At 48.8% G+C, this 17,875-nt stretch overlaps 1 protein-coding gene across 19 annotated transcripts in view; it reads left to right on the top strand.

Annotated features, from left to right (window-relative positions):
• The first annotated feature begins 1,337 nt into the window (after positions 1-1,337).
• USP4 (ubiquitin specific peptidase 4) overlaps positions 1,338-17,875 on the top strand; it is a 67,578-nt gene continuing 51,040 nt past the window's right edge. For all 19 annotated transcript variants that reach the window (XM_074032182.1, XM_074032183.1, XM_074032184.1 and 16 more), the window contains exons 1-2: positions 1,338-1,467; positions 6,380-6,507. Coding sequence is in view for 13 of the 19 variants with exons in the window: in XM_074032178.1 (XP_073888279.1) it covers positions 1,367-1,467; positions 6,380-6,507 (229 nt within the window). In the remaining 6 variants the exon portion in view is untranslated. The remainder of the gene's footprint in view (positions 1,468-6,379; positions 6,508-17,875) is intronic.

Here is a 17,875-nt window from a genome sequence, read left to right as displayed (position 1 = left end):
GCCGGTTCACACCCCTTATTTGTATTTACTGTTTTTTTGAGACAGGGTCTCACTTTGCCGTCCAGTCTCGAGAGAAGTGGCACCATCTCGACTCACTGCAACTTCGACCTCCTGGGCTCAAGGGATCCTTCTACCTCAGCCTCCCGAGTACCTGGGACCACAGACGCGCGCCACCTCCCGGCTAATTTTTGTAGAGACAGGATTTCGCCATGTTGCCGAGGCTGGTCTCTAACTCCTGGGCTAAAGCTATCCTCCCGCCTCAGCCTTCCAAAGTGCTGGGACGACAGGCTTGAACCACTGCACCTGGCCTGGTTCACACCCTTTAATTGCACTTACCACATACTGCTAGGCATTGAGGTTATTTCTGAAACATCTCTACTCTTCCACTAGATTCTATGAGGGCAGGAACTAGGTCTTATTTTTCTCTGAGGACAAGAACTGTTAGACAAGTGTATGGAGACTCATCTAGGCCTGACTTCCTCTTTCCTCTGGGTTTATTTCTCCCTCCAGGAAGAGGGTTGTGTGTTTGTGTGAGCGGGGCGACTGGAAAACACAGTGTTCAGGACGTTGTATCTTGTTCCAGGAACTAAGTACATGCCTGGGTAACTAATGTGGAATACCTCTCCTTCCCCTGTTGCTATCGCCCCTCTGTGGCTGCTTGGCAAGTAGCTCAGTATGAAGAGCTGACGGAATTCTCAGGTGGGCCAGGTGGCTCTGGCGTCCAGATTGTTTAAGGCGACTGTTAATAACTACAGCACACCGTTCAGTCTTAGTCCCAAGGCGCTGATGCACGTGGTACTTCCCGAAATCCCTGTTAGGGCCGCTGGAGCAGGAGCCCGGATCCCACGTTTGGGCAGCTGACTCGCCTAAGGCCTCCAGCTGAAAGCGGAATGGCAGGGGTGAGAATGAACAGACCTAACTACGGGGCTTCTCGCACCTGGCCTGCATTTATTTAGGACCAGGATAACCTCGAAGGCCGGGCTAGGGTGCCCCATGGGTCGTGGGCTTGCTGTCTGACTCCCTGAGATCGGCGGGCTGAACAGAGCTTCATCCTGTAGCGCCATCCTGAGCAGAGGAAGGGGCGCCCGACGACCGCGTAGCAGGCGGCAGGGCGGGAGGAAGTAGCAGCTGCTGCTCCCCACCCACCCCTCTCGCATCTGCCTTTTCGCTCCACTGTTTGCCGGTGAGCGAAGTGGCGCGAGACTGGAGGGGATAAAAGACAGCGGCTGCAGGAGCCGAAAGTCGCGGCACGAGGTGGGGCAGGGGCGGGCACGCGAGCGTGCGTGCGTGCGTGCGTGGGCGCGGTCTATAGCACGCCGCGCGCGGGGCGGATGTCCGGGCCGGCTGGGCCGGGGCTGCGGACGAGATGGCGGAAGGTGGAGGCTTTGGTGAGCGACCGGATGCGGAGACTCAGAAGTCGGAGCTTGGAGCCTTAATGAGGACCACACTCCAACGCGGCGCGCAGTGGTGAGCATCCGGCTCTCTCTTCCTCTGTGCAGAACCAGGGGCCGAGTATCTGGCCCTTAGGCCAGCCCCCTTTTTCTCGGCTACAGTAGGGGCTGGGCGGGGATGGTATGTAGTGACCCTGGAAGAGTAGCCTGACACCTGCCCCTCGGGAGAACTCCAGGATCAGCTCTGGGAAAGCGCAGGCGGGGCCTGAGGGTCGCCTCGGCTCATTTGGAGCCCCAGTGGGTGGGCCCGGCGGGGGCTAGGGGGATGGATGTGGAGAAGGGGAATGTTGGCGGGGACCCTGAGGGTGGGGAGAGCCCTTTACCATGAGGACTCGCCGTGTGACCTTGGGCGAAGGTGTCACAGACCTGGATTCCTCACTGTTAAAACCAGGATAGCAATATTTGGCTCTCCGCCCTCAGTGGGTTGAGGCGAAAATCAGAAGTACTTTGTAACTTGTAAACTGCCAACAGATGTCAAGGTCAGAAGCTGAACAAATGTCTGAGAGCCCCAGATTATTTTGGTAGCAAGTGTCAAAAATATTTGTGACACCAGTATCTCGGAGTGGGAGAGGGGGATAGCCTAGGTCCTGGAGCTAGATAGAAGATGAAGAGTCCAGAATTTAGAAGACCCAGGCTGAGTTATTGGGCATCTTAACAGATTGTTTGGTGGAGGGGACAATACTTTGTACTACTGGAGAGATTCCTGGGTGGTATTATTGTGTAGTACAAAAACTAAGGCTAGACTTTGCATTTAGTATGATTGAGTGTTACCCATCTTGTTTTTTTGTTTGTTTGATTTTTTGAGACAGAGTTTCACTGTTATTGCCCAAGCTGGAGTGCAGTGGCGCCATCTCGGCTCACGGCAACTTCCGCCTCCCGGGTTCAAGCGATTCTCCTGCCTCAGCCTCCCAAGTAGCTGGGATTACAGGCTCACACCACCATGCCCAGCTAATTTTTTGTATTTTTAGTACAGACTGGGTTTCACCATGCTGAGCAGGCTGGTCTCGAACTCCTGACCTTGTGATCCAGCCGCCTCTGCCTCCCATTACAGGTGGGAGCCACCGTGCCCGGCCCGAGTGTTACCCATCTTTAAGAAACCATTGTGGGCCGGGCGCGGTGGCTCAAGCCTGTAATCCCAGCACTTTGGGAGGCCGAGACGGGCGGATCACGAGGTCAGGAGATCGAGACCATCCTGGCTAACACGGTGAAACCCCGTCTCTACTAAAAAAATACAAAAAACTAGCCGGGCGAGGTGGCGGGCGCCTGTAGTCCCAGCTACACAGGAGGCTGAGGCAGGAGAATGGCGTAAACCCGGGAGGCGGAGCTTGCAGTGAGCTGAGATCCGGCCACTGCGCTCCAGCCCCGGCGACAGAGCGAGACTCCGTCTCAAAAAAAAAAAAAAAAAAAGAAACCATTGTGGTGATGACCTACAGAGGAATTGAGCTGGAGGATAGAAAAATTGGGGTTATGAGGAGTACAGATAACAGCTTATGTATTCACCTTGAGCTAGCCAGTTTGTGAAAGTCAGAGTAAACAGGTACTTTTTTTGTGGGTTTTTTTTTTTTTTTTTTTTTTTTTGAGGAATTTCGCTCTTGTTGCCCAGGCTGGCGTGCAATGGCGTGATCTCGGCTCACGGCAACCTGTGCCTCCAGGGTTCAAGTGATTCTCCTGCCTCAGCCTCCCCAGTAGCTAGGATTACAGGCATGCGCCACTATGCCCGGCTAATTTTTTTTGTATTTTTAGTAGAGACAGGGTTTCTCCATTTTGGTCAGGCTTGTCTCAAACTCCCGACCTCAAGTGATTCACCCGCCTTGGCCTCCCAAAGTGCTGGGATTATAGGCTAGAGCTACCACGCCTGGCCTAGCAGAGGTACTTCTCAAGTTAACCTGTATAGGGCTCATAAAGAATACTCAGCAGAAGCAGAGGAAGTTTAAGACTAAAATCATACAGTAAAATTGTATGGAAGGTATTGCTCAAGGGATTTGGAAGAAAAATAGCATTTTCGAGACGGATGTGTTTATGGATCCTTGTGACCTCTGGGAAGTTGCCTGAACTCCTCTCACATTTGTTGGTTATACAGTTTTAAGGATGCACCAATATACTTGTTGATGCTTTGTTGCTCCACAGAGATTCTGTTTAAATTGTAAAACAGCAGAGTGATACTTTTTTTTTTTTTTTTTTTGAGACGGAGTCTTGCTGTGTTGCCAGGCTGGAGGAGTACAGTGGCATGATCTCAGCTCACTGCAATCTCTGCCTTCCGGGTTCAAGCGATTCTCCTGCTTCAGCCTCCCTAGTAACTGAGATTATAGGCAGGCACCACCACGCCCAGCTAATTTTTGTGTTTTTATTTATTTTTTTATTTATTTATTTTTTTTTGAGACGGAGTCTCGCTCTGTCACCCGGGCTGGAGTGCAGTGGCCGGATCTCAGCTCACTGCAAGCTCCGCCTCCCGGGTTCACGCCATTCTCCTGCCTCAGCCTCCCGAGTAGCTGGGACTACAGGCTCCCGCCACCGCGCCCGGCTAGCTTTTTGTATTTTTTAGTAGAGACGGGGTTTCACTGTGTTAGCCAGGATGGTCTCGATCTCCTGACCTTGTGATCCGCCCGTCTCAGCCTCCCACAGTGCTGGGATTACAGGCTTGAGCCACCGCGCCTGGCTAATTTTTGTGTTTTTAGTAGAGACGGGGTTTCACCATGTTGGCCAGGATGGTCTTGATCTCCTGACCTCGTGATCCACCTGCCTCAGCCTCCCAAAGTGTTGGGATTACAGACATGAGCCACCTCTCCCAGCCAGCATAATGATACTTTAAAAATATAAATAGGTCTGGCACAATGTCTCAGGTCTGTAATCCCAGCACTTTGGGAGGCTGAAGCAGGAAGATCACTTGAGGCCAGGAGTTCAAGATCAGCCTGGGCAACATAGCAAGACCTAGCCTCTACAAAATAAAAATATAAAAATAAATTAGCCAGGCATGGTGGTATGTACCTATAGTCATAGCTACTCAGAGGCTGAGGCAGGAGGATCACTTGAGCCCAGGAGTTTGAGGCTACAGAGAGCTATGATTGTGCCACTGCACTCTAGCCTGGGTGACCCTCTCTCTAAGGAAATAAATAGATAAATAAAATACCACATTTGCTTACATTTAAGTAAAAAAGTGGTAAGTTGGCCGGGCGCGGTGGCTCAAGCCTGTAGTCCCAGCACTTTGGGAGGCCGAGACGGGCGGATCACGAGGTCAGGAGATCGAGACCATCCTGGCTAACACGGTGAAACCCCGTCTCTACTAAAAAAATACAAAAAACTAGCCGGGCGAGGTGGTGGGCGCCTGTAGTCCCAACTGCTCGGGAGGCTGAGGCAGGAGAATGGCGTAAACCCGAGAGGCGGAGCTTGCAGTGAGCTGAGATCCGGCCACTGCACTCCAGCCTGGGCGGTAGCGAGACTCCGTCTCAAAAAAAAAAAAAAAAAAAAAAAAAAAAAAGTGGTAAGTTGAATATGAAGCACAACTTAATGCTTTTTGACAAGATGAACATACCTAAGTGCTATTATATGTACATGTGTATGTGTATATTTATATATGTACACGCATGTTATATACTTTTTTTTTTGAGACAGGTTTTTATTCCTGTCACCCAGGCTAGAATGCAATGGCGTGATCTCAGCTCATTGCAACTTCTGTCTCGCGGGTTCAAGTGATTCTTGTGCCTCAGCCTCCCGAGCAGCTGGGACTATAGGCATGTGCCACCACACTCAGCTAATTTTTGTATTTTTAGTAGATGGGGTTTGTTGCCCAGGCTGGTCTTGAACTCCTGAGCTCAAGTGACCATCCGCCTCAGCCTCCCAAAGTGTTGGGATTATAGGTGTGAGCCACTGTGCCTGGCCTTGTGTGTACATTTTTGGAACTCATTTGGTCCTTAAAAGAAAACAAGTGGATGGTGTTTCTAACCCATTTTCAGAAAGAGCATTAGTTTAGTGCTGTTCATGTCAAGTAAAACAGTGTAACCAAACTGTCTGCCTGGACTGGGACCTCTATAAAGATCATTATGAAATTAATGACTTGTGGTAGGGTGCGGTGGCTCACGCCTGTAATCCCAGCAATTTGGGAGGCTGAGGTGGGCAGATTACCTGAGGTCAGGAGTTTGAGACCATCCTGACCAACACGGAGAAACCCTGTCTCTACTAAAAATACAAAATTAGCCGGGCGTGGTGGCACACACCTGTAATCTCAGCTACGGGAGGCTGAGGCAGGAGAATCGCTTGGACCCAGGAAGTGGAGGTTGCGGAGAGCCGAGATCACACTGTTGCACTCCAGCGTGGGTGACAAGAGAGAAACTCTGTCTCAAAAAAAAAGGCCAGGCACTGTAATCCCAGCACTTTGGGAGGCCGAAGTGGGTGGATCACCTGAGGTCAGGAGTTCGAGACCAGCCTGCCCAATATGGTGAAACCCCATCTTTACTAAAAATACAAAAATTAGCTGGGCGTGGTGGTGGGCGCCTGTAATCCCAGTTAGTTGGGAGGCTGAGGCAGGAGAATCATTGGAACCCAGGAGGCAGAGGTTGCAGTGAGCCAAGATCATGCCACTGCACTCCAGCCTGGGCGACAGAACAAGACTCGGTCTCAAAAAAAAAAAGAAAGTATCGGTCTCAAAAAAAAAAAAAAGAAAGACTCCATTTAAATAAGCATTTTGAAGCCACTTGTTTTCTTTCTTTTATTCACTCTTTGAACAGTCATTTCACTTAATGGATGCATACCCTGGGGCCAGACTCTCTGTGCCATGTGGGGCCTAGGCCCTGCTCCTGCTCTTGTGACAGTGTTTTTTAGTGGGGATTGCATATGCCTCAAGTGGAAGGACCATAAAAAAGATTAAGGAAGCAGCTGCAGACATTTATAATCTCAGCTTTTCTGCTACAGTAAATTTTTGTCTCTCTCTCTAGGTATCTTATTGACAGCCGGTGGTTCAAGCAGTGGAAGAAGTATGTGGGCTTTGACAGCTGGGACATGTACAATGTGGGCGAACATAACCTATTTCCTGGCCCAATAGACAACTCTGGGCTATTTTCAGGTATAGTAAATGTTGCTTTTCCAGCTAAACATTCACCTGGGCAGTGGCCTGATACTATGTGCATCTATAACATGGACATTGTGAACTTTCCTAGTGTGAGGAGATAGAAACAAGTACCCTCAATTTGCATCTATAGCAGAAGTCTTTGCAAACCCTTAATGAGAAGTTAAGCTACTTTTATTCCCTTAAATTAACTGCGTCTCATAAGAGCATGCTTCTGCCGGGTGCGGTGGCTCACGCCTGTAATCCCAGCACTTTGGGAGGCCGAGGCGGGCGGATCACAAGGTCAGGAGATCGAGACCACGGTGAAACCCCGTCTCTACTAAAAAAAATACAAAAAATTAGCCGGGCGCGGTTGTGGGCGCCTGTAGTCCCAGCTACTCGGGAGGCTGAGGCAGGAGAATGGCGTGAACCCGGGAGGCGGAGCTTGCAGTGAGCCGAGAGCATGCTTCTAACATCTTAACTATCTCTCTTTGCAAATTAGTTCTGCTAGCTATTTCACATTTTAAGTTAGTATATGGAATTGAAAGAAATAGGATGTCATTTTGAAATTATATCTAAAATTTAAGAACCAGAATTTTTTGTTACCTTTGCAGTGGAACAAATTGTAAACCTGTGAACTTTCAACAGGAATTCCTGTGATAGCTGTTTTTATCATATAACTAGTGTGAGGCGAGGTTGAAGGTCAGTAGACAGAGTAGACTGTAGTCAGCTCCCAGTGAGAACTGTGGGAAAACTGACATGTAACACACTAGAGCTTTGCTTGCACTTGTACATGCACTGAGATGACAGAGTCAGCTTTTCCCAGGCTTTCTTCTGCCTGACTTCTGACCTCTTTATAGTCATGATAGAGGTGATCTATCATGGGTGTCAAAAATCAGGGCAGTGCCAGGCCTGATGTCTCTGCCTGTAATCTCAGCACTTTGGGAGGCCGAGGCAGGTGGATCACCTGAGGTCAGGAGTTCAAGACCAGCCTGGCCAACGTGGTGAAACCCCATCTCTACCATGTTGCCTAGGCTGGCCTTGAGCCCCTGGGCTCAAGCTATCTTCCTGCCTCAGCCTCCTTAGTCGCTGAGACTATAGTGTTCTATCACTCTCAGCTGTTCTTTAAGTTTTTTGGTAGAGACGGGGTCTTGCGGTGTTGCCCAGGCTGGTTGAACTCCTGGCCTCAAGCCATCCTGCCACCTTGGCTTCCCAGAGTGTTGGTGTGAGCCACCGTGCCTGGCCTAACTTGGATATTTTTAAAAATGAGCAATGCTTCAGCTCAGACCTTGTTTTAGGAGAGGTCATGATATAAACAATATCATTTACTTTGTTTCCTGAAATAGGTCAGATGGTGGCACTACGCCACGAAGTTGCCCTAAGGAATCATTTCATTATGTTCACATTTTGTTCTGTTTCTCATTTTTATGAAATGGAGAATTCTTAAGGTTTTAAATTCAGGTATACTTTGGCTTATTGTGCTTTGCTTTATTATATGTTGCAGGTAGTGCATTTTTAGCAAATTATCTAGGTATTTGGCAGCCCTGCCTTGAAAATCTGTCAGTGCCATTTTTACAATAGCATGTGCTCACTTCATGTCTCTGTTATCACATTTTGGTAATTCTCAAAATACTTCAGAGTTTTTCATTATTATTTGTTATGGTGATCAGTGATCGGGGAGCTTTCTTTTTTTTTCTTTTTTTTTTTTTTTTGAGATGGAGTTTTGCTCTTGTTGCCTAGGCAGGAGTGCAGTGGCACAATCTTGGCTCTTGGCAACCTCCGCCTCTTGGGTTCAAGCAATTCTCCTGCCTCAGCCTCCCGAGTAGCTGGGATTACAGGCATGTGCCACCAATTTTGTATTTTTAGTAGGGTTGGTCAAGCTGGTCTTGAACTCCCGACCTCAGGTGATCTGCCCACCTCAGCCTCCCAAAGTGCTGGGATTACAGGTGTGAGACACCGCGCCCAACCAACAGGGGTCTTTCATGTTGCTATTGTAATTGTTTTGGGGCATCATGAAGGGAGCCCATGTAAGACAGCGAACTTATTGTGTGTATTGTCACTGCTTCACCAACCAGCCATTCCATCTCTCTCTCTCCTCAGGCTTTGCTATTGCCTGAGACACAATGATATTGAAATTAGGCAGCTTAGTAACCCTAACAACACCTTCTAAATGTTAAAGTGAAAAGGAGAATTGCATATCTCTCACTTCAAATCAAAGCTAGAAATGATTTGAGTTTGGCAAAGGAAGCCGAAATAGGTTGTAAGCTAGGCCTCTTGTGCCATATAGCTAGCCAAGTTGTGAATGTAAATGTGAACCTCCTGGACTTAAGTGATCCTCCCACCTCAGCCTCCTGAGTAGCTAGCATTACAGGTGCTTGCCAGCATGTGTGGCTCATTTTTGTATATTTTTGTATGTGGTTTTTTTTTTGTAGAGATGGGTTTTTTTCATGTTGCCTGGGAGATGGAGGAACCCAGGAAATGGTGGTTTCAGTGAGCTGAGATTGCGCCACTGCACTCCAGCTTGGGTGACAGAAGTGAGACTGCATCTCAAAAAAATAAAAAGTGCTACTCTAGTGAACACATGAATGATAAGAGACTGAAACAGCCTTATTGCTGATATGGAGAAAGTTGTTTATTCATTTATTTTTTTTTGAGACAAGGTGCCACCTTGTCTCAAGAAAAAAAAGGTAGCTACTGCTACCTCATGCAGTAGCACAATCATGGCTCACTACAACCTTGACCTTCCCAGGCTCAGGTGATCCTCCCACCTTAGCCTCCCAAGTAACTGGAACTACAGGTGCCACCACCACACCCGACTAATTATTGTATTTTTTGCGGAGATTTTTTCTAGGTTTTGTCACGTTGCTCAGGCTGGTCTTGAATTCCTGGGCTCAAGTGATCCTCCCACCTTGACGTCCCAGAGTGCTGGGATGACGGGTGTGTCACTGTGCCCGGCCTAAACAACAGATTTTGTTTTCTTTTATTTTTATTTATTATTATTTTTTGGAGACAGAGCCTCACCATGGGTTTTCACCATGTTGGCCAGTCTCATCTCACACTCCTGACCTCAAGTGATCTGCCTGCCTCGGCCTCTCAAAGTGCTGGGATTACAGGCATGAGCCACTGTGCCTGGCCTAAACCACAGATTTTAAATGTAGACAAGACACCCTTCTATTGGGAAGATGCCATCCATCTACCTCTTTGCTAGCTAGAGGGGAAAAGTCAGTGCCTGGGTTCAGAGCCCCCCCACCTTTCTTTTGGTGTTTTTTTGAGACAGGGTCTTGCCCTGTCACCCAGGCTGTAGTGTGTGATCACAGCTCACTGCAGCCTTAACTTCCTGGGCTCAAGTGATCCTCCCACCTCAGCCTCCTGGGTAGCTAGGACTACAGGTGCTTGCCACCATGCCTGGCTGATTTATTTATATATATATATATATATATATATATATGTATTTTTTTTTTTTTTTTTTTTTGAGACGGAGTCTCGCTCTGTCGCCCAGGCTGGAGTGCAGTGGCCGGATCTCAGCTCACTGCAAGCTCCGCCTCCCGGGTTTACGCCATTCTCCTGCCTCAGCCTCCTGTGTAGCTGGGACTACAGGCGCCCGCCACCTCGCCCGGCTAGTTTTTTGTATTTTTTAGTAGAGATGGGGTTTCACCGTGTTAGCCAGGATGGTCTCGATCTCCTGACCTCGTGATCCGCCCGTCTTGGCCTCCCAAAGTGCTGGGATTACAGGCTTGAGCCACCGCGCCCGGCTTTTTTTTTTTTTTGTAAGACAGAGTGTCGCTCTGTCCAGGCTGGAGTGCAATGGCATGATCTTGGCTTACTGCAACCTCCACCTCCTGGATTCAAGCTATTCTTCTGCCTCAGCCTCCCAAGTGGCTGGGATTACAGGCACCCACCACCACGCCCAGCTAATTTTTTTTTTTTTTTGTATTTTTAATAAAGATGGGGTTTCAGCATGTTGGCCAGTCTGGTCTTAAATTCCTGACCTCAGGTGATCCATCCACCTTGGCCTCCCAAAGTGCTGGAATTACAGGCGTGAGCCACCGCACCCAGCTTTGTTTTTTTTTTTTTTTTTTTTTTTGTAGAGATGGGATTTTGCCATGTTGCCCAGGCTGGTCTCCCAACTCCTGGGCTCAAGTGATCTGTCTGCCTTGACTTCTCAAAGTGTTGGGATTATAGGCATGAGCCACTCCGTCCAGCCAGATTCAGAGCCTTGAAGGACAGGCTGACTCTCCTGTTAAGGGAACTGCCGATGATAACTTTAGGTTGAAGCTAATGCTCATTTATCATTCCAAAAATCCCAAGGCCCTTAAGAATTAGGCTAAATCGGCCGGGCGCGGTGGCTTAAGCCTGTAATCCCAGCACTTTGGGAGGCCGAGACGGGCGGATCACAAGGTCAGGAGATCGAGACCATCCTGGCTAACACGGCGAAACCCCGTCTCTACTAAAAACACAAAAAATTAGCCGGGCGAGGTGGCGGCGCCTGTGGTCCCAGCTACTCGGGAGGCTGAGGCAGGAGAATGGCGTGAACCCGGGAGGCGGAGCTTGCAGTGAGCTGAGATCTGGCCACTGCACTCCAGCCTGGGCGACAGAGCGAGACTCCGTCTCAAAAAAAAAAAAAAAAAAAAAAGAATTAGGCTAAATCGGCTGGGCGCGGTGGCTCAAGCCTGTAATCCCAGCACTTTGGGAGGCCAAGACGGGCGGATCACAAGGTCAGGAGATCGAGACCAGCCTGGCTAATACGGTGAAACCCCGTCTCTACTAAAAAATACAAAAAACTAGCCGGGTGAGGTGGCGGGCGCCTGTAGTCCCAGCTACTCGGGAGGCTGAGGCAGGAGAATGGCGTAGACCCGGGAGGCGGAGCTTGCAGTGAGCTGAGATCCAGCCACTGCACTCCAGCCTGGGCGACAGAGCGAGACTCCGTCTCAAAAAAAAAAAAAAAAAAAAAAGAATTAGGCTAAATCTGCTCTGCCTGTGCCCTACACATGCAACAACAAAGCCTGCATGATAGCATATTTATTTACAGCATGGTATAATGAATATTTTTGTTTTTATTTTATTTTTCTGGGACAGAGTCTCGCTGCATCACCCAGGCTGGAATGCAGTGGCGCACTCTCGGTTCACTGCAACCTCTGCTTCCCGGGTTCAAGTTATTTTCATGGCTCAGCCTCCCAAGTAGCTGAGATTACAGACATGCACCACCAGGTCTGGCTAATTTTTGTATTTTTAGTAGAGATGGGGTTTCACCGTGTTGGCCAGGCTGGTCTCAAATTCCTGGCCTCAAGCGATCCACCCGCCTCAACCTCCCAAAGTGCTGGGACTACAGGCATGAGCCACCACAACAAGTTTACCGATTTTTGTTTTGTTTTTTTTTTTTGAGTCAGAGTTTCGCTCTTTTGCCCAGGCTAGAGTGCAGTGGTGCGATCTTGGCTCACCACAACCTCTGCCTCCCGGGTTCAAGCAATTCTCCTGCCTCAGCCCCTGAGTAGCTGGGATTACAGGCATGCGCCACCATGCCCAGCTAATTTTGTATTTGTAGTAGAGATGGGGTTTATCCATGTTGGTCAGGCTGGTCTCGAACTCTCGACCTCAGGTCATCTGCCCACCTCTGCGCCTCCCCAAGTGCTGGGATTACAGGCATGAACCACTGCACCCGGCCTCCCAATATTTTTTTTTTGTGAGACCTAGTCTCGCTCTGTCACCCAGGCTGGAGTGCAGTGGTATGATCTCGGCTCACTGCAAGCTCCACCTCCTGGGTTCATGCGATTCTCCTGCCTCAGCCTCCCGAGTAGCTGGGACCACAGGCGCCTGCCACCACGCCTGGCTAATTTTTTTGTATTTTTAGTAGAGACAGGGTTTCACCGTGTTAGCCAGGATGGTCTCGATCTCCTGACCTTGTGATCTGCCCATCTTGGCTTCCCAAAGTGCTGGGATTACAGGCGTGAGCCACTGCGCCTGGCCTCCAGCCTCCCAATATTTTTAGCTCAGTGTTGAGACCTACTGCTCAGAAAAAGCACTGAGCTAGTCTTATCAAAATGTTACTGCTGCTGGGCGTGGTAGCTCACGCCTGTAATCCCAGCATTTTGGGAGGCCAAGGCGGGCAAATCACGAGGTCAGGAGATTGAGACCATCTTGGCTAACATGGTGAAACCCTGTCTCTATTAAAAATACAAAAACAAAATTAGCGGGGTGTGGTGGCAGGCGCCTGTAGTCCCAGCTACTCAGGAGGCTGAGGTGGGAGAATAGCATGAATCTGAGAGGTGGAGCTTACAGTGAGCTGAGATCGTGCCACTGCACTCCAGCCTGGGGAACGTGCGAGACTCCATCTCAAAAAAAAAAAAAAAAAAAGTTACTGCTTCATTGCAATGTACCTAGTTACCCAAGAGCTCTGATGGAGATGCATGAGGAGATTAATGTTGTTTCATGCCTACTAAAAACATCCATTCTGCAGCCTGTGAGTCAAGAAGTAATTTCACCTTTCTCTTTTTTTTGAGACAGAGTCTCACTCTGTTGTCCGGGCTGGAGTGCAGTGGCTCAATCTCGGCTCCCTGCAACCTCTCCCTCCCAGGTTGAAGCGATTCTCCTGCCTCCTCCTCCCAGGTTCAAGTGATTCTCCTGCCTCAGCCTCCCGAGTAGCTGGGATTACAGGCGCCCATTCCCTCTGCCCGGCTAATTTTTGTATTTTTAGTAGAGACTGGGTTTCACCATGTTGGCCAGGCTGGTCTCGAACTCCTGACCTCAAGTGATCCTCCCGCCTCAGCCTGCCAAAGTGCTGGGATTACAGGTGTGAGCCATCGTGCCTGATTTGATTTCAACTTTCAAGTCTTATTATTTAAAAAACACATTTTTTTTTTTTTTTTTTTTTTGAGATGGAGTCTCGCTCTGTCACCCAGGCTGGAGTGCAGTGGCTGGATCTCAGCTCACTGCAAGCTCCGCCTCCCGGGTTCACGCCATTCTCCTGCCTCAGCCTCCCGAGTAGCTGGGACTACAGGTGCCTGCCACCTCGCCTGGCTAAGTTTTTGTATTTTTAGTAGAGACGGGGTTTCACTGTGTTACCCAGGATGGTCTCGATCTCCTGACCTCGTGATCCGCCCGTCTCGGCCTCCCAAAGTGCTGGGATTACAGGCTTGAGCCACCGCGCCCGGCCAAGAAACACATTTTATAAGACTTTATCTGCCATAGATAGTGATTCTCCTGAAGGATCTGAGCAAATTAAATTAAAAACCTTTTGGAAAGGATTTGCCATTCTAGATGCCATTAAAAATATTCATGATTCCAACTGGTGCAGTGGCTTACACCTGTAATCCCAGCACTTTGGTAGGCTGAAGTGAGTGGATCCTTTGAACCCAGGAGTTGGAGACTAGGGTGGGCAACTTGGCAAAACCCCATCCCTATAAAAATTACAAAAACTAGCTAGGTGTGGTGGCATGCACCTGTAGTTCTAGCTACTTGGGAGACTAAGGCAGGAGGATTGCTTGAGTCTGGGAGGTTGAAGCTGCAGTGAGCTGTGATCATGCCATTGCACTCCAGCCTGGGTTATAGAGTAAGGCCTGCCACTCCTACCTGCCCACACACATGCACAAAAACATTCATGGTTCATGGGAGGAGGTTGAAATCAACATTAATAAGAGTTTGGAAGAAGTTCATTCCAACACTTACAGATGACTTCAAGGAGTTCAAGACATCAGTCGGGAAAGTAACTGCAAAAGTGGAAATAGCAAGAGAACTAGAATTAGAAGTGAAGCCTGAAGATGTGACTGAATTGCTTTATTTTTTATTTTTATTTTTATTTTTATTTTTTTGAGATGGAGTCTCACTCTGTCGCCCAGGCTGCAGTGCAGAAGGGCAATCTTGGATCACTGCAACCTCTGCCTCCTGGGTTTAAGCAATTCTCTTGCCTCAGCCTCCCGAGTAGCTGGGACTACAGGTGTGTACCACCACACCCAGCTAATTTTTGTATTTGTAGTAGAGATGGGGTTTCACCATGCTGGCCAGACTGGTCTCAAACTCCTGACCTCATGATCTGCCCACCTTGGCCTCTGAAAGTGCTGGGATTACAGGCGTGAGCCACTGTGCCTGGCCTCTTTTTAATTTTAATTTTAACTTATTTTTATTTATTTTGAGACAGAGTCTTGCTCTGTCACCCAGGCTTGAGTACAGTGGGGTAATCTCAGCTCCCTGCAGTCTCCACCTCCTGGGTTCAAGCAATTCTCATGCCTCAGCCTCCTGAGTAGCTGGGACTGTAGGCACACGTCACCACGGCCAGCTCATTTTTGTATTTTTACTAGAAACAGGGTTTCACCATGTTGGCCAGGCTGATCTTGAATTCCTGACCTCAAGTGATCCGCCTGCTTTGGCCTCCCAAAGTGCTGGAATTATAGGCATGAGCCAACTTGCCTGGCCTGAATTGCTTTAATCTTATGATAAAACTTGAATGGATGAGGAGTTGATTCTTGTGGGTGAGCAAAGAAAATGGTTTCTTGAGATGGAATCTACATCTGGTGAAGATGTTATGAGCATTGTTGAAATGACAACAAAGGAACCCTGCCCTGAAAAAGGCTTGTAAACTAGTCAGAGGGATGGTGGGAAACCCTAACCACCTCATGTATGATTTATTTATTTATTTTTGAGATGGAGTCTCACTCTGTCACCAGGCTGGAGTGCAGTGGTGCAATCTTGGCTCACTGCAACCTCTGCCTCCCAGGTTGAAGCAATTCTCCTGTCTCAGCCTCCCAAGTAGCTGGGACTATAGGTGCGTGCTACCACGCCCAGCTAGTTTTTGTATTTTTAGTAGAGACGGAGTTTCACCATGTTGGCCAGGATGGTCTCGATCCCTTAACCTCATGATCCACCCGCCTCAGCCTCCCACAGTACTGGGATTACAGGCGTGAGTCACTGTGCCCAGCCAATTTTTTTTTTTTTTAACATTGTTTTGCCTTGAGTTACAGATAAGTTGCACCATAGCGGGTATATTTTACTTTTACAGTTTCATGGCCTCACTGGTCATCGGGACAACAGTGGCTTCCACTGTTCTCTGAGTGGGTGTTGATGGGCATAGACTTGGCAGGGAAGCTCCCATCACACTTGGCAGGTGATCAGTCTTCCCTTTCTTTGAGCAAGTGTGTTTCAGACCATGGGTGTTCAGTTCTGACTCTGAGTACTATTGCCTGTCTGGTGGGTGTAAGATGAATGTTTAGCATGTTGCATATGTTCTCTCTCCACTCCACAGGGGATTATGCAGCTAGGCTTTGATTTAGAGTGTTTAAAGCTAAAAATGCTAATTGACTGTTGGTTAAATGAATTTAACTTCAGTGCCTTGTTTATTTAGTTTCTTTTTTTTTTTTTTTTTTTTTTTTTTTTAGACGGAGTCTCGCTCTGCCACCCAGGCTGGAGTGCAGTGACCGGATCTCAGCTCACTGCAAGCTCCGCCTCCCGGGTTCACGCCATTCTCCTGCCTCAGCCTCCCAAGTAGCTGGGACTACAGGCGCCCGCCACCTCGCCCGGCTAGTTTTTTGTATTTTTTAGTAGAGACGGGGTTTCACCATGTCAGCCAGGATGGTCTCGATCTCCTGACCTCGTGATCCGCCCGTCTCGGCCTCCCAAAGTGCTGGGATTACAGGCTTGAGCCACCGCGCCCAGCGTTTATTTAGTTTCTTAAGAAACCTTTCAGAGGAAGACAATTTCTGATTTTAATGTGTTATCATTAAGAATATTTTGGCTGGGTGCAGTTGCTCACACCTGTTTCCCAATACTTTGGGAGGCCAAGGTGGGTGGATCATGAGGTCAGGGGTTTGAGATCAGCCTGGCCAAGATGGTGAAACCCTTTCTCTACTAAAAATACAAAAATTAGCCAGGCCCAGTGGCAGGCACCTGTAATCCCAGTTACTTGGGAGGCTGAGGCAGGAGAATTGCTTGAACTTGGGAGGTGGAGGTTTCAGTGAGCCAACATCGCTGCACTCTAGCCTGGGCAACAGAGCAAGACTCCATCTCAAAAAAAAAAAAGAATATTTTGACATCCGGGTGTGGTGGCTCACTCCTGTAATCCCAGCACTTTGGGAGGCTGAGGTGGGTGGATCACCTGAGGTTGGGAGTTTGAGACCAGCCTGGCCAACCTGGTGAAACCCCATCTCTATTAAAAATACAAGGCCGGGCGCGGTGGCTCACGCCTGTAATCCCAGCACTTTGGGAGGCCGAGGCGGGCGGATCACAAGGTCAGGAGATCGAGACCACGGTGAAACCCCGTCTCTACTAAAAATACAAAAAAAAAATTAGCTGGGCGCGGTTGTGGGCGCCTGTAGTCCCAGCTACTCGGGAGGCTGAGGCAGGAGAATGGCGTGAACCCGGGAGGCGGAGCTTGCAGTGAGCCGAGATCGCGCCACTGCACTCCAGCCTGGGCGACAGAGCCAGACTCCGTCTCAAAAAAAAAAAAAAAAAAAATACAAAAATTAGGCCAGGTGCAGTGGCTTATGCCTGTCATCCCAACACTTTGGGAGGCCAAGATGGGTGGATCACGAGGGCAGGAGATTGAGACCATCCTGGCTAACACGGTGAAACCCTGTCTCTACTAAAAATATGAAAAATCAGCCGGGCATGGTGGCATGTGCCTGTAGTCCCAGCTACTCTTGAGGCTCAGGCAGGAGAATTGCTTGAACCCAGGAGGCAGAGGTTGCAGTGAGCTGAGATCATGCCACTGCACCCCAACCTGGGTGACAGAACAAGAGTCTGTCTCAAAACAAAGAAAAAAGAAAAATTAGGCAGGCATGGTGGCGGGCGCCTTTAGTCCCAGCTACTCGGGAGAATGGTTTGAACCTGGGAGGCGGAGGTTGCAGTGAGCCGAGATTATGCCACTGCACTCCAGCATGGGCAACAGAGCAAGACTCCACCTCAAAAAAATATATATAGATAGATAGATAGATAGATAGATAGATAGATAAATAGTCATAATGAACAATTTTTATTGTGGAATATGGAAGCCCTTTGTAAATGTAAATTGAAGGTTTTTTTTTTGAGACGGAATTTCGCTCTGTCACACAGGTCGGAGTGCAGTGGCATGATCTCAGCTCACCGCAACCTCCCCTCTCCCAGGTTCAAGCGATTCTTCTAGAAGCCTCAGCCTCCTGAGTAGCTGGGATTACAGGCACACGCCACCACACCCAGCTAATTTTTGTATTTTTAGTGGAGATGGAGTTTCACCATGTTGGCCAGGCTGGTCTCAAACTCCTGACCTTGTGATCCACCCACCTCAGCCTCCCAAAGTGCTGGCATTGCAGGCGTGAGCACCTTACCCGGCCTGGAGTTTTTCTTTTCTTTTTCTTTGTTTTTTGAGATGGAGTCTAGCTCTGTCATCCAGGCTGGAGTGCAGTGGCACAATCTCAGCTCACTG

This window comes from Macaca fascicularis, chromosome 2 (assembly GCF_037993035.2).
Source record: "Macaca fascicularis isolate 582-1 chromosome 2, T2T-MFA8v1.1".
Lineage (NCBI taxonomy): Eukaryota > Metazoa > Chordata > Mammalia > Primates > Cercopithecidae > Macaca > Macaca fascicularis.
The sequence above is the reverse complement of the archived record's forward strand: the minus strand, read 5'-3'. Positions and strand labels throughout refer to the sequence as shown.